At 35.4% G+C, this 17,943-nt stretch overlaps 1 protein-coding gene across 2 annotated transcripts in view; it reads right to left on the bottom strand.

Annotated features, from left to right (window-relative positions):
• Positions 1-960: 960 nt before the first annotated feature.
• Positions 961-17,943, bottom strand: part of LOC139961870 (hepatocyte growth factor receptor-like) — a 47,288-nt gene continuing 30,305 nt past the window's right edge. For both annotated transcript variants that reach the window (XM_071961482.1, XM_071961484.1), the window contains exons 12-20: positions 16,847-17,065; positions 15,521-15,676; positions 13,535-13,811; positions 9,243-9,413; positions 7,994-8,250; positions 7,304-7,576; positions 6,331-6,467; positions 5,145-5,310; positions 961-3,780 (exon numbers count right to left, since the gene is read on the bottom strand). In XM_071961482.1, the coding sequence (XP_071817583.1) occupies positions 5,148-5,310; positions 6,331-6,467; positions 7,304-7,576; positions 7,994-8,250; positions 9,243-9,413; positions 13,535-13,811; positions 15,521-15,676; positions 16,847-17,065 (1,653 nt within the window). In that variant the 3' untranslated portion in view covers positions 961-3,780; positions 5,145-5,147. The remainder of the gene's footprint in view (positions 3,781-5,144; positions 5,311-6,330; positions 6,468-7,303; positions 7,577-7,993; positions 8,251-9,242; positions 9,414-13,534; positions 13,812-15,520; positions 15,677-16,846; positions 17,066-17,943) is intronic.

Here is a 17,943-nt window from a genome sequence, read left to right as displayed (position 1 = left end):
AAGAACCATGAGCGATGATAGCCACCCACTCCATCAATTTTTCGACAGAGCGGTTATTCCTAGAAACGGTGGAAGGATGCGGCTACCACCGTCTCATACGAATCGACATTCTTCCTCATTCATTCCACAATGCATCAAACTTTATAATGAAGACTTTCAACGTTAATCTCGTGTGGCTGTTTCTTGTTCTGACTGTACTCTCTTGCCATTGTCCTGAGCGCTGTATATTGTGTAGTGTTACTGCATGTTTTATAATGTCTTATGTTTTCATATTCTTACAATTGTTTAATACTGTACGTTTTAGGTTTTCATACTTTAATGTTTGTGTCTCATATCCTGTTTAAAATGTCTTATGTTTTCATATTTTTACAATTGTTTGATACTGTACATTTTAGGTTTACATACATTTATGTTTGTATCTCATATCCTGTTTTCTACGAGCATGCAATTACCCTTGTGGTTTAATAAAGTTGATCTAATCTTTGTTTCAATATAGCCTGCTTATGTACACAACCTTTAAATGTAGTCCTTGTCAGCTTGCTGTTAAGCCTCCTCTACAACAAAGATGAAGTTTGATTTATAAACATTCATAACAAATTATGCTATTAATGTTCTATTGCTGGTTTTACTGCGGAGAAATTGTTTGCTATTCCTGGCATTTAATCACACTTTCCATATTATATCCCTGCTTACAAATATATCTATACAACACTAAACTAGTAGAGGCCAAAAAAAGCCCCAAATGATCCTCATATTTGCTTGCAAATAAAAAGAAATGTTTGATGTTGAGGATAAATGGTAGGAAATGCATTATTTTGTTCATGGAATTACAGTTTCCCACAGATATATAACCTGAAACTTTATGTCTAACTAAGGTACAGAAACTGGTATATGCAATGAAGCATGCATACACTTTATACAAATTTACAACATTTGTGAAGAAAAAAAATTGATGTTGAGTCAAATTTTGATTTCGTCATATATTGGAGGCCTTTCAAAATGGGTAGTACAAAACAAAATTCTCTCACATGAATATACAATGGAAAAATAAACACAAATTTGACTTCAAATTAGCATGATGAAAATATGTAGCCATATCAAGTATCTCCTGCCTATACTGACATACAGTCATCTCAATACAATCTTCATTACTTATTACAGTGCTTGTTTTTATTTATCTTTTATGAATTTACATATGTGTAACTCTCTATACCACTTTCCCTTTATGAATAATCATAGAGTTGTTACTACCAAAAAAAAACATGAAATCTCTTGTATGAGATATTAAGCTTATTTATAATGTAATAAAATGATAAATGCATATTAATAATGTACAGTAAGCAATAATATAGTTATTGATCCACAATTAATAAGTTGAGGCTGATACTGTGTGTTAGTACTCTAAAGGTGATATATAATACTTATTAACCTTTATTGAATGTGTGGTGTCAATAAAGAATCAAGTACTGAGTGAGTAAAGCTAATATTAACACTAAGGTACCTCCAAGAATAAGGTTTATATACCTCAAACATTAAGCCTCAGATTAACCCCCCCCCCACCCCCATAAAAACAAAAAACCTTTGAACATAAGACAACCAAACCAAAACCGTTAAGTTATCAAGGTTATGATACAACAATTGAGGTTATTTAAAGGTTTCCTTCAACCCCGAAACAGATTACCCACTATGAATCTATTAAGCAATGGTAATATGATACTTAAACACTAAATGATAATAATTCCATGTTAAGACTTCTTGCACAAATGTGTTTAACTGCTTCTCTAGCCAAAACAGAAGATTACTTAAAAAGAAAAGAAGAAGAAAAAGAAGAACGAAATGATAAAAACAAAAATAAAATGGATGCAGGCATATATAAGGAAAGATACACTTTGAAAGAGTGAATATTTGACATAATCTACAGCAATGAGCAGGTTGAATGGACACTGCATCTCCTTCCCCTCACCCTCCCCCCTCTCCCACCCCTCCTTAAAGAAACAAATCAAGTTACATCTGGAAATGGCCATACAGTGCCAAACTTCACCTGAATAAGAAGTCCCCCACCCCCCTGCCCTGCCCCCCATCCCTATTTAATATGGGATATTTTATTCAGAACATTATTTGAGAACATGTGAAGTTGAATAAACAGTAAAAGCTGTAAACATTCCAGTCAAAGATCATAACATTTAATTTATAACTCTCTCTCTCTCTCTTCCTTTCTCTGCCTTGTATTTTAACAATTGTACACAAACAGAATAAAGCAATTTAAGTTTAACCAAAGTCGACTTTATCTTTTCATATGAACATTTACAAAAGTAATTTCCTTCTTAGGTATAACTGTTCCCAATAAAACATTTCTATAAATACCGCACAATAAAGCATGATTTTTTTAGAGATATGCAAAGTATGAAAATAAATACAATTGCAATAAAGTGCATGAAAATTTGGGTAAATGATTCCCCCTCACAACCATCCTCCTGTTGCATATAATTTGATCATATTCATTATAGATATAGATGAGTATTATTGGTGGTAATACACAGACAATGGTAATAAGAATGTAAGTACTGGAACACTGACAAGAAATGGCATATCAACAATATAGTACTGAGGTGTGAAAAGTATCAATTCAAATACATTGGCAAGGACCAATAACATTTTCAAATCTTGCTTCATAAATTGTCTGTTTGGCTAAGAGAGAAAGTCAACTCAGGTAAACTAAAGAAATACAAACTAATAAAAACAGGATCACGTTTAGTTTACTCCAAGTAATTTTGATATTTGCTATGAATTTAAAAAATGGCGGTTAGTGAGTCATATTTGTAACTCTCTGAAATATGGTAACATTTTAATATTCCAATTTTATACTAAAACATCACTAATGACTAACATATTAAAGAAAAAAAATTAATTCAACAAACTTAAAATCTAAATTAATTGTATGAGCTTTGCTATCATTAAAGGTAATCATTCAACTTAAAGATCATCTGCATTGACCGAAACAGGTCATAAAGTCAAATATTGGTCACTCATTTTCGAACTGGGGTCAAAAAAGACTTGCATCACCACCATTAAAGTATGCTTCTTGCCAGAGAGCTTTATGGCTAAGCACCTTTAAATGACTGAGGATAATAACATAAATTACTTGAAAATACATGAAAACTTTCAAGTTTCTATTCAATTAATATGGGCTAGAAACTTAAACAGAAAATCAGAATCCCTAATACACAGCTGTTAATAGCTGTATGCAATTATTCCACATGGAAACCTAAGCTATAAAGTACTACCACCACTAAATATTGTCTTATCCACAGCTATATACTTGTAACTGTATGCTTGTACCAGTACACATATTATTTACATGGTACACACTCACACAGACATGTCTGGCTTACAGCCTTTCCTGTGAGAAAAAAAGTCCTTTAAGTAAGAGTTCAAATTTGATACAAACCATAAACTTTCACGACCAAAGCTCTGTATGTAAATTAATCATCTGGTTTTGGTTTCCAGGGGAACTCACTGACAAGGTTTATCGTAAGCAAACCAAGGGATTGACATAAAAACCTGCTCTTGCTGCTGAACGTTTGGTAAACTTAATTGTTCATTATAGGACAATACAAGGTGTCAGTATTTACTATTTATAATATATATCATTATGATGATCTGCATGTGAATGGTTAGCCTTAAGCCTTTGTTCATACCTCTCTAAAACAAAGAAAGCACAGAATGAATGACAAACGGGCGGGAACTTTCTCCACTTTAACCTTTGGAATGTCGCATGATCTGTAATAAAGGAATGAAGGAAACAATCGTTACATTTTATATGATAAAGATTGTTCTGTTTTCTCTGTATACTTAAGCTTTCTTTCTATATTTTATATGTAAAGGGGTGTCAACGTAAACAAGCTCTGCAGAGCTTCTTGTTGGCACTCCTCAATCTCTTGTTCTCTTGTACATTTACCCACGTCTATTGTCATAATTGCATACTTTAATGCGAGAGATTGAAATAAAGTCTTATGAATTGAATTGAAAAATATAGACAAAAGCAACTTAATTATTTTGGGAATGATGGGAGCTAATTATCAAAGCTCAAGTAAAATTAGAAGGGCTGAGATGGTTGAGGAATAAGGAAGAAAAAAAAGGTGAACAGTGACATATTTAAATTAGCAAAATAAAATAAAGTAGCATAAATTTAGGTATGTAACCGAATACAATATTCCATTATATAATTTAGTTTGTTATACTAAAGGGCTTGACACCTTCCCCAGTTAAATCAGAGAAAATGTTGACAAATGTTACTGAGCCTGTGACAGCAACTAAGCATGTCATCCACACTGCTAAGCTATAAGCAACCAAGTATTGAACGGTTAACAAGTTCGGTTGACCTTTTGACCTCTGCTTTGGTGAAGTGTATTGTGGGACAATATCTATAATTTCCAAGAACTGGGTTTTTATATAGTTCTGTTGCATTCTGAGAAGAAGACACAGATATTTACTGATTAATGAACAAAACAACAAAGGACAAAAAATCATACATATTTGGCCAGATGATCAATGAAACAAAAGAAATCTCAGCTGTGTATTTATGCTCATTAAAGGCCAATGGTGTTGCCTACAAGTTTTGGATCTTGAAACTTGTTCAACATTTGAAAAAAATACTTTCCTGACGGTTCAGACCCGCCATCCTTTTTCTTCGACTTCCTTATTTTTTCAAACATGAAGAAATAATACATTTAGACAATTGAATATCTCAGCAAATAGAAAATGTTTTGAGAGGGCAGCAAAAATGCTTGTTGAAATGTTGACCTAAGTGACCTATATTTGGCTTTCAAATCTGACTCACTCTAAGCACAACAAAGCTTTCAGGCGCTTATGTGGGACAGTACACTCAAAATCATATTGTGTGAAAGAATTAAATAAAGCAATGCACTAAATATGATCTTGTATATTTAAAAAGTGATGAATACATCATTGTCCTGTTTATTTACCATGTAAATTGATAAACAGATTACCTTTGTTTTTAGGAAAGTGTGGTAGAGGAATGGGGATGTGGGAGGCAATTGAGAAGGGTTGAGATTCGAAGTAAAGACCCTGTGGTCTACCATTAGTAACATGAAATGTTCACAAGAAATAAATATTGGAATTACCTTTCAGAGTCCAGGTACATTGATATATGATTGATCGAATTCTTCATCTGGTGAATCTGGCCCCTCAGCCTTCTCCGCTAGTAAGTCTCTCAGCTGTTGGAGCAGCATGGCAAATGATGGCCTGTCAACAGAACTTGCTGACCAAGTACTCAACATAATCTGGAACCTGGTAGAAAAACAATGAAGGGTTAACAATCGATTAGGAACACATTAGGAAGAGCATGCAGTTTTTGGTTCACCAACCATCAGTACAAGGTTGTGTAGCATGCACACTGACCTTTGCACAGCTCACAAACTATCAGCACAAGGTTATGTAGCATGCACATTGACCTTTGCACAGCTCACAAACTATCAGTACAAGGTTATGTAGCATGCACATTGACCTTTGCACAGCTCACAAACTATCCGTACAAGGATGTGTAGCATGCACACTGACCTTTGCACAGCTCACAAACTATCAGTACAAGGTTGTGTAGCATGCACATTGACCTTTGCACAGCTCACAAACTATCAGTACAAGGTTGTGTAGCTGGCACACTGACCTTTGCACAGCTCACAAACTATCAGTACAAGGTTGTGTAGCTGGCACACTGACCTTTGCACAGCTCACAAACTATCAGTACAAGGTTGTGTAGCATGCACACTGACCTTTGCACAGCTCACAAACTATCAGTACAAGGTTGTGTAGCATGCACACTGACCTTTGCACAGCTCACAAACTATCAGTACAAGGTTGTGTAGCATGCACATTGACCTTTGCACAGCTCACAAACTATCAGTACAAGGTTGTGTAGCTGGCACATTGACCTTTGCACAGCTCACAAAGTATCAGTACAAGGTTGTGTAGCTGGCACACTGACCTTTGCACAGCTCACAAACTATCAGTACAAGGTTGTGTAGCATGCACTGACCTTTGCACAGCTCACAAACTATCAGCACAAGGTTGTGTAGCATGTACACTGACCTTTGCACAGCTCACAAACTATCAGTACAAGGTTGTGTAGCATGTACACTGACCTTTGCACAGCTCACAAACTATCAGTACAAGGTTGTGTAGCATGCACCCTTGCCTTTGCACAGTTCCAACTGGAACGTAGTTGTCCAGTAATAAATTACCTTGCAAATGGTTTTGCCTGCCTCATTAATGCTGTATTAAATTTTAACGCTAACATGTAATTACACTCACACATGGTCGGGACAGTGATCAGGCTGTGACAGACGGCGCCCTCTCTGGAGATATAATGTCAAGTCCCAATTATCTATGGTTGAGTAGGGACTCATACCTCTGGTAATAATCTCCCACATCACAACACCATAAGACCACTGAAAACGAGCAAATAAATCATGTGATTAAACTCAGAATTTCTTTTACAATTTCGAACTCTACATGTCAGCGGGAGGCAATATATAGAAAGTGATAAATTCGAACTTAGAATATTCCAACAGATTTGAAGACAAAGAAGGACAAATATGATACCACAAATAAGTATGACTATAAAACATGTTGTAAAACCAAAGGAAGGATGGTAGTGTACAGGTGTGATGAAAGCTTATGTACACTTCTGTCAGACTTAAAGTGTGGATACAAAGCCATGAATGCTCCAGTACAGAGTTGAGTACAAGCGATCTTACTTCTGACATACCTGTTTTGATGAACACAATTTCAGGACAGGGAAGGAATTTCACTCTCTATCCATATAGCTTTAACTATCTACATGGTAGCTTTCCATCATTTAACATCAAACAGTGAACTAGACTAGAGATACAGCAAGTTACAGAATAACAGAATTCTAATAACTCGTATGTGTAATCTCTCAAATCTTTTGATATTTGTTTTTAATCTCTCGTTTTTTACTTGTCATATTTGAAGTTACCACTTTTGAATGTTCTGTACAGCATAACAAACTGCTGCACAAACGACCTAATTGCTACACAAATGAAAAGATGTATAGCAGTTTTTTTGTACCCAGAAGTATAGTACTTGATTTACAAATAAAACTGCTATGCAAACTTGTGAACACTAAAGTAACTCCTGCGCTGTTGTACATGTAAACGAATGAAATGCACTGTATAAATCAGTTGCATAAGGAGTACTAAGGTTTAACACTCTTACAAGCTCAGAGGTTGCCGCACTATTTAAACTATGACCTTTGACCTACCACATCTGTTTTGGTGTTGTAGATATTCAGTTCCAGACACTCCAGCGCCATCCATCTCACGGGTAATTTAATAGTTTTGTCTTTGCCGCTGTAGTAGTCCTTTTCATAGATATCTCTAGAAAGACCAAAATCTGCTACTTTAGCCATACAAGAAGTGTCCAACATACAGTTTCTGGCCGCTAAATCTCGATGTACAAACTTGAGACTAGCTAAATACGCCATGCCTTCAGCAATCTGTCTACAGAAGTGAAGTAACTCTCTCATTGTAAGCTCCTATGAATAGAAGAAAAAAAACAAATATACAAACAGTTTGAATGAAAGTTTAATGATCTTTTAACTGATAGATAAATAAAGATAAGAGTAAGACAAAGAGAAAAATTTCAACGATGTTTAGTTATTCATATCTTTATGATGAACTTCCTAACCCTTAACTGATGCGGAAAATGTTGCAGTAACATGTTTTCCACAAAATCAGACCTATTTGCTTAGTGTAAGTAATATCCCGAAAAAGCATACATTTTAATATTTGACTTCATTAATAGATCATAAGTTGGTGGAGGGGGGAGAGAATGTTTAAAGCTAACATATTAAAAGAAATGGAAAAGAATATTTTCTGTCAGTTATATATTGTTCTTTACTTATATATTTAAAAACTAAACTCTAATTATGATATTGTATTGTTTGTCTTACATTTTTTGGATCTCTGACGTAGCTGAGTAAATCTCCGTTTGCCATGAAGGGTAGGATCACTAACGGCTGATTCTCCCTGGTGATGCAGACACCGATGAGAGCCAGGACGTTGGGATGGTCGAAGTCCTTCATCATGATACCTTCCATGAGGAAGGAAGAGATGTCACTCGTAGCTCCTCGGAGAAGAGACTTCACGGCTACATGCATCTCTCGACCGTCCTGGAAATATCTTCCTTCATATACACATCCAAAATGACCTGAAAGAGAGAGAATATATTGAAAATGCTGACATACTGAGGGTAAAGGAGGGTCTAAAACAGATACGCAGGGATGCTTTGTCCATAAGTGTTAGTTTTTCACTGTCATTCGGGCAGTCACCTGCGACATTCGGGCAGTCACCTGTGACACAGTTCTGATCAGTAAAATGAAAAATGAGAACTTTTTAAAGTGCTGACATTTTCAGCACGTTTTTCTTTACATGCAGTTTAAAGAAGTTGTTTGAGTTGGGGTCCGATTGCTGATTTTCTGGCAAATTTTGTATAATTTTAGCCCAAAATATTATTCTGACTGTTCAACCTACCAAAGCCTTCTAGGTTTTTCATCATCTATTGAACATCTCTCTAAACGAGTAAATAAAAATTCTACACAATTTCAGATTTTTTTTTTCTTAATAGTTATTTTTAATAGTTATGATCACTAAAAAAATTACTTTTAGAAATCGTCAAGATTTTTCTTGATCTTTTGGAACTTGGATGACAAATTGATCTAATCATACTGCAATCTTGAAAGTTAAGTATGAAAGAAGGAAACAAAACATTTACCAATAGTCAACAAAATATTGCAGCACAGAAAATACCATCTGAACACTGACATTCCATATCAAAACAGTAACATAGCCAGTACACTGTACATGCCATACATACCTCTACCAAGCACATCTCCTAATGACATAGCCAGTACACTGTACATGCCATACATACCTCTACCAAGCACATCTCCTAATGACATAGCCAGTACAATGTACATGCCATACATACCTCTACCAAGCACATCTCCTAATGACATAGCCAGTACAATGTACATGCCATACATACCTCTACCAAGCACATCTCCTAATGACATAGCCAGTACACTGTACATGCCATACACACCTCTACCAAGCACATCTCCTAGCCAGTACACTGTACATGCCATACACACCTCTACCAAGCACATCTCCTAGCCAGTACACTGTACATGCCATACACACCTCTACCAAGCACATCTCCTAATGTGAGATTATCCTCTTGGACAAGAACATCGCTTATCTGCATCGCAATATCTTTGGGAATCCTTTCCAGGAGTGGTTGAGTTTCGGCTGCAGCAGCGCCCCCTATAACTATATCCGGAGAATCTTGATGGCTTGGATGTTGAAGATATGCTGCGTGTGAAGAGAAGAGGAAAAAATGCATAAATGATATTGATAGCCCCCAAAAATGAATAACTTCAGTGACAAGCCCATGACATATGCTTTATGCCAATTAACACATTTGAGTAATTAAGCTCTGACAAATCAATCCACAGGCCTTGATAGAACCAACATTATTGAGTATTAATTAGAAGTGATTTGCATCCAAAGAAGGCAAAATAGAACTCTGCCCTTAGTGAGATCTGTCTTTTCTGTTTCATAACAAATTGATGTTTTTTTTAAGCCATTAGGACAGGGGATAAATTCTATTTTTTTAGTGGGGGCAGATATGACCAGAGAATATAGTTATATATTGGACAATGAAAGATATGCTGCGTATCCTTTGTAGTAAACATGATTAACTATTTTTGTTAAGGGGGGTGTGGGGAATTGAAGAGCATGTTCTACACCTAACTTTGTATGCTTGGAGCTCATCAAGTGGTTTTATTAGCAACCTCTAATATAGCTATATAAATCAACCAAGGATAATGTCTCTAATTCCGATCAAACATTCCTGTAAATAGCATGTTTATGTTTTAATCATATTGCACTTCAAACAACTTTTTTTAATTAGAGATTCTTATAAATGAAAATTACCAGCAGGAATATCAAACTTGACTTGTTGAATAAGGATCATGCAGCCCTAACTAAGCGATCAATAGCTTACTTGCTCGAGCACAGGTTGTATAAGAAGGAGATCAAATCTTACTTTAAATCTTTCAAAGTTTGTTTATAATTTCCTAATCAGTTTTGGTGTCTTTGATTAACTTCAACTTAAGAAAGAATCTACAATGATGATGATGATACAGCATAAACATTATTAGGGTGGAGTGCACTCATAAAACCTTCAAGGAACATTAATGAGAACACTACAGTGTGACAAATACAAAGGAACACATTAGTCAAAGGAAGGAAGAGATAGACATTTAATGTAAGCAGAGGAGATGACGAGCTAGGAAATTGCTGATGGTATCTTCATCTTGATGATGGTATCTTGATGATGGTATCTATGATGGTATCTTGATGGTATCATCCTAATGGTATCTTCATCTTGACTAAATGATGTCTAAGATATGTACGGCATCAATGACAAGATAAGATTGCTGTAGCATTTTTAACACACTACTGATTCACTATCTATCCATGAATTCTCAAATAGTATGACGTTACGTAACTCTTAGATTGGAACACACATCAAATGAGCAAAATGGGTTGGGAAGGGAGAGGAAGGGAAGGTTTGTGCAGCAATGCACGAATTCTACACTGTATACAGGATTACAAGGGATTAACAAGGGATCAACAAATTATGTTTAATTGTACTGCAGGTGATATGGAATTTGGGAATGTTGTTAATACAGTCACATTTTTACCAAGAATAAAAATATTAAGCAAGGAATTGCAAGTCATAACAGATGGTAAAAGTGTGTTAAAACATGTTATTATGTAAGTACTAAGAATTTTGCATTGCTTATCACAAGTCGAAGACTTACAGTACGGCAATATTCATATGCAAAGTCTTTAGGTATACAGGTCAACATTACGCCAAGCTTTCAATCAAGAAACAGAGAAGTGACTGGGATCACTGCATAAATTGAGTTCCACATGATTCACTACATTTTGAAATATGTCAATTTGAAAAAAAGGCCAATTGATTTATATGCTAGGTAGGTCAGAGTGTGCACGTTATGGAGAAAGGTAAGCAGGAGAATGAAGTAAATATACAGAGAAATGCAAAGGGTAGACAAGGAATGACAGCGGCAAACATCTGAGTATTACTCACCGGTGTATTAGACACTAGATTTATAAGGAAAAAAAGGAACAAATTTAAAGGTACACCTGAAATGAAACACCATCCATGCCTACTATTCACATATATTCCAACTTGATAAGCAAGGAGAAGAATGGAAGTTATAAAGACGGAACAGCGCACATTGACAGAGCAGATGATATTAACCTGATATCTACCAGTGCCTAATTTCAAAGCACTCCCTCTTTGAATAATACCTCCTATAGTCCGATACCTTAAATGTGTGAATTCAATGTTGCTAATTAGCTTGATGTCTCAAATTGTGTGATATCTAACATAACTTACATTGGACATTCACTGTTTGCATCAACTTGATATCTTTTACTGTGTGATATATATTAAACTATTCTTGTTTTGTTTTTTTGTGAATTCAATGCTGATATTAACCTGAAAATCCCTCATTTTGTCATACCTCTAATTGTGTTATTCTGTTTATTCACTTCTTGACATTCAGCTTAAACCATAAATCTATCCGTTTCATGAACTCACGTTATATGACTGATGTAATGCAAAGTCTTCGATTGTGACTATCATTAAACAAACGTTTATCACTGAAGGCTCAAAATACAAAACTTGTTATATATATATTAATATTAAAATTAAATATAAGTGTTGATGTAATTGTATTTATCATTGATGTATGGATAAATAAGCGATTTTAAATTGTACAAAGTAAATGCCTTTATGTGACCACTTGCACATGTTTTTTATCATACCATGTTAACTTGCATTATAAAACATGTTTATTTTCTTTGCAATTGACTTCCTTAATTGTATTTTTAGGTACAGTCATCTGCCAATAGTGTTGCAATGATACAGACTACCAGTCAGAGAACTCCATCCTGTGTTCTTTTAGTCTATATCACATCCTGTCTTGACCATTGATACACAATGCAAATGTTGAGGCAATCCTGACTACAGAGTGACATGTATAATATTGCTACTCAACATTCAATTTCTTTTCACTGCTTTTTAGAGATTTGTTAGTTTTCAAACCCCAAAATTGTTTCTAGATCTCAAAAGCAGCAAGTTAAGCAATCAGAAAACCAAGGATGGTTAAATCAGGTAGCCAATTAAACCACACCAAACATCAGCTTTATTAATATTTCATGTTTTCTACAAATTCAAAGTTCTCTCTTTTTTTACCCACACCTGAATTGGCAAAGACCTAGATGGTTTACTGACTTACTGTGGCTGTTGAATGCATATATGCACAAGTTTGTTTAATATCCAGTGAATGCATAGGGACAATGGGTGCCTGCTTGTATGGAAGATTGTATATAGTTGATACAGCATTTACTCCATTCAACAGCTCAAACAAGCCTTACAGCTGCTGCTTTAGCATGGCCGTCTTTCATGTGACTTTCACCAACCTACGTAATATTCACACATGATTGGGCACCCCTGCATTTCAACTAAGAATTCTACAGGTTTATAATTTTTTTTTTTCAATCCAATACAGAATAAACATTACGTATGGTACCAGTATATTGTGGCAACTACAAAACAAAATGAGGCTTTAATTCCAACTGTTTCTTCTCCAAAGTTTCCAGAGAATTTAACTGCAAGATCCAATGAGCAGCAATTACCTGATTTTTAGACATAAAGAATGTTAAACAGTGTAGATAACAAGTAAAAAGATGTGGGACTGTTACTACCTATACTTCTAAGCTATTCGTGTATATTATACATCGTCTTGACGATACAGGCAATCTCGGTGCTTGTTTATCCAATTCGAAAACCTCATTTAAAAGCAGTTGGTTGCCTCTGTTAAGTATCTTCTCTCTCTCAGCGACTTCGACGTAGCACAATAATAATACTTGTCAAATTTACATATTTTTGTTATTTGCCCATTTAATTATTTAAATATTCATGATAATACTGTCTACTTGTCACATTTACATATTTATGTATTTGTCCATTTAATTATTTACATATTAATGCATTTACGTATTAAACAAGAGATGAGAGACCCTGCAGGAGCGTCTGTTATTATATACATGGACACCTGGCCGAGGTGTACTCCACATAAATAGGAAACATACCTGGTCCAGCTTGTCTGATCATCTGGCAATGCTAATTACCAGCCAATTGCAGAGGTTTGGGGCATATAGGAATATTTCATAGCGTTTGTACAGAACACTGAATATCCATAGTAACTTCACTGAAGCGTGTGAGAAGCGAGTTGTTATTAATAAATTGTAGGAAATGAAACAAAAAGAACTGCCTAGTTTAGCATTCAAGCATGTGAAGGACACCATAGACTGATGTCACAGATCTTACTTACTGTTTGGAACTGGCGGGGCCGTTGCTATGGTAGCAGTGTCTTCGTCACTTGGTCCGTTTCTGAATATGACTACGTTTTCGACTGGATTGTCGTCTATCGCTGTCTCGGTGTAACTTCCAGTTTTAGCTTTCCTTTTACGAATCAAACAAATCACTAACAGGAGTAAGATGAAAGCGACTAGGATGGCCAGAATCACGGCGATTAAAATCGCTGGATTAGATACACGGGGAAGGATGATTACCCGTCCAACAGTTTGGTTAAAATTACCCATTTGCATCTGAAAAAACAAAAGATACAAACAGGTCTTCAAATCAACACACACGATTGAATCATTCGTGATAAATAATGCCTAGTGAGAAGCTCATTGTAGGACACACATTCAAATACTGATACATGTTATTGCTTATACTTGCTGCCCTCAGGTTACAACTTTAGGCCACACTGACTATGAACTTCAATAGCACGACTAACTTTGCTGTGTTATCTGAGGGTGTTCAACAAAAATCTTTCTGTCGTTTATTGCAATAGCTGCGTATCTATGGATGGTCGGTGGCTCTTACAAGACAGATTAAGGGGCTTGTTGTGGTTTCCTGGAAGACGGAATAAGTCTGACAATATCAAAATGAACACATGAGATTGAGGTTATAATAGGCTCATACAGGAAGGCTTACATGTCCATCAGTATAAGAATTTACATTCTTATTTATTACCTGTGTACTTCCCTTTGGATGGGTCAGTGGATGTTAGGGGAGGGCGTGGGGGGAGGGCTCCCTGGAGTTACATTTTCAAATGCCTTCATCGATAGTCATACCAGAAAGAATAATTCAGTGTTAGCTTCTTGAGAGGGTCACTACTGAATCCATTGATATCAGAAAACCTTGACAATAGGTTTTCAGGAGAGTCCAGCCAAACACATAGGAAATGTGTAGTTCAGTTAGAACCATACAGACACAGCATATGTGCAATGAAAGTGGTAACAGATTGTTACTGCTCAACTGAGTTTAATGTGAATTTTAGCTTACTCAGGTTTGTAATGAAAATTCATGTGGAATGAAAATAAATTGTTAATGTTCTTTATACTTAACAACCTAAAGTATTTATTTTATGGAACAACTGAATTGAGAGCTATTTTTAATTGTTTGAAACAGTAGCTGAAAAATATCCCCAAAGAGGAGAGAACTTACAACATTATGAAAGCTCTTACTCTACTTGTTGTTAAAGGCTCTCACTTGTTTTACTACTCATTGTATAACATCAATATATCTCTGTTGAAGTATTCTGTTAGTAAGGTACATATACTGTATACCACATTAGAAAGGTTAAATAAAATGCATTATTATACTGTATAATAAGTATATAGCCTAGTGGTTAACGCCACTGATTCCCCGCCGACAGCAATGTGTGTCGTCTGGCAAGGGTGTTGTTCACTAACAACTTCCTGACATGGACGTTAAATGGATGTGTGCCGAGAGATTGGCTTCGGTCAGCTTGCGAGTCTACAAGCCTCCATGGCTTCTTTTGCGAGTTCCTGCTTGTGGGAAGATCACATATACATACATACATACATACATACTCTTGAGCATTGATATCATTGCCTTTCAAATTCTTTCTATATAGTTTTCATTTTTTTTCCTTCCATTTTTAATTTGCTTCCCCCACTTTCATATACCATTAACCATAACCTAACTTTCAATTTACCAAATGAAACTTGCAGAAGTGAAAAACACATCAAATGAAAGGCACAGATATTGAAAGTGATCAGAGATGCTTTAATGTGAAAGAAGAAGGAAATTATTAGTTGAAATTGTAGAGAGAGATATAGTACTTTCACTCTCATGAAGGGAATTAGGTCAACAGAACAAGATTCAAGTAAACTAACCTACCCTCAATCAGTTTGATCTAAAGCATTTGGACATTAGGAAAATCAGACACAAGAGCATATTTCAAAAGACAAATGCAAAAAAAAGTTTTGGGGGGAATTAGTACCTCAACCAAATATCCCTGATCCCCAGACTCTTGGAAAGGCAAATCTGGCAGAGAACATTGGACCTCATAATTATCGATATACATCACCCTGCAACGTCTCCCTTCAACAAAGATCGACGGATTCGGTAGTGAGTCGGATAGTTTGAAATTCACTCCCTTCAGGAAAAAGGAAAATAAAACATAAGGAGATAACCAAATAGTGATGAAAATGGAACAATAACGGATCACTAAGCTCTTTGTTAACAAATGAAGGATTGTTGTTGACAAATACAGGTTCATTATTACAACAGAAGGAGAAGAATCTTTGTATTTCTCTCAAAGTATTTTGATATCCCTCTTTGGGTAGATATTAAAGATAGAAAGGTGTGAGCCCCTTCTATGTGAAAACTCAAAGGTAAACATTTACAAACTCTGAGAATGTTCACATGTGACGTGAACAAGTGTACTAAATGTCTCCTCAATATATATAGGATAACTTCATCTTAGGCCAATTCTTGCCATAAAACAGAAAAAGAACAAATTGCAAATTCTTGTTAAGCATACTGGATGGTGTGTGTTTTTTTTTTTTTAATTATCATAATTACATATTTGAGGTCAAAAAGAAATATTCTGATTACTAATCAGGGGCAGTCAAGAGCCAGTTTGGGTCGAGGGACAATTATTTCATGAGGAACTCATGTTTAGATCTTCATACTACCAATAGGAATATTATAAAAATGGGAATATATTGTTGACCCCTGACCCCAAAGGCTCCGCCCATTCCACCCCCTTCCTATCCCTGATACCTCTTCCTATCACCAGGCCTAATACAGATTACATTAACGTTTCAGTTTTCATTCTTTGCATCAAAGAGGGATGGGTAAAGTTCATATGAAGGATAAACAGAAAAAGATTCTAAAACGAGGTATTCAAACAATAAAGTACAGAATGATTGCTGAGAAAAGAAACACAAACACAAAAAACTAACAAAATGTAGAGAGACACTGCCGGTGTATAAAAAAAAAAGACAAATTATAAGAATGAGGTGAAAATATGCAAAGTTGAGATTAAAGGCAGAAACCATTAATGGAATATATTTTGTATTATTTATATGAAAAGGAAACGATTAGAAACCGACGCTAATTCCGATGGCCTTTAAAGGTTCTTTCTTCTTAAGTACTGTAATTAAGATTTCACTACCTGGTTTAAGCAGTCTTGGTGGTAAATATGACAACACTAGCTGGCTTATGTCCCTTTGTATTAGACATTTTGCAAATCAATCTGATAATAAGTTGATTGAATTAAAAGAATATTATATTAATAATTGTTTATTTTCGAAAAACTTACTGTTATCATTATGTTTGAGCCTGTCACATGCTCTTGTGTTTCTTGCAATTGGTCCACGATAGGATCTGGATAAATCAGGAAAGTGCACGGATCGGAAATCACGACCCCGTTGAGTTCAAAGGCTAGGGTTGCTGGAATCTCTGAGGCAACTTCCAACTGTGCTGATGTGAGGTCTGGAGACAAACACTCTGCATTGGTGCCAGATGTGATCTTACAAGCCTAACAAAACAGAAACCAATTCAGTCATAATAATGCATACCAGAAACACAACACAACAGAAAACAGAAAACAGATTAAGTGATTCTTTGCTATATTTTATAAGATACTATTTTAATCAAACACTGTACAAAAGATTGTTAAGTATTCACCAGGTTTTGATTGATAGCAAGGTTCTAGCACTTTGACCTAAATAAACTTTGACCTTCACAGAAAACAAAAGGGTTCTTGTACTCACTCACGTGGAACTACATACAAGTATGAAGTTATTCCATGCTTTACTATTGGAATTATCATGTTTGCAAGGTTTCAGCACTTTGACCCTCTGTTGACCTTGGCCTCCAAAACAAAAAATTGTTTTCGTACTCACGAAGGTGGACCCACATAGCAACTATGAACTGCAACCACTACTTTCTTATTATTGTGTGTTACTGTGTGGAATCAAACACAGTCATTCATGCAGGCTATAACACTCAACTATTGGAACTAGAATGGAAGTTCTTCCTCAGTTGGCTTTCAAAATCAATAGATATATATTTTTAATGCACTAGTAAGATAAGCAGGAAATATTATTTTGTAAGTAACAAATAATTCCTTTAGAATGGTACAATTTTAGGCATGCCTCTTAAGGTGTATTCAAATAACTGTTTGTGTTTCATGTTAACAGATAAAACTTTAACAGGCAGGAATTTGTCCACAAAACTGTCAATGTGTAAATGCTTTATTTAGAGAGTTAATATGAAATTATTAGGCTATACTGCATATACCTGCTGCACAGAACTCTGTCCTTCAAATATGCAGATTTATTCTTTTGACTGATTTGTAATATATCTTTTGTTTTAAGGTTAAGAATTAGTTTGAATGGTAGACCCCTGACCTAA

Source organism: Apostichopus japonicus, chromosome 20 (genome assembly GCF_037975245.1).
Source record: "Apostichopus japonicus isolate 1M-3 chromosome 20, ASM3797524v1, whole genome shotgun sequence".
Classification (NCBI taxonomy): domain Eukaryota; kingdom Metazoa; phylum Echinodermata; class Holothuroidea; order Aspidochirotida; family Stichopodidae; genus Apostichopus; species Apostichopus japonicus.
The sequence above is the reverse complement of the archived record's forward strand: the minus strand, read 5'-3'. Positions and strand labels throughout refer to the sequence as shown.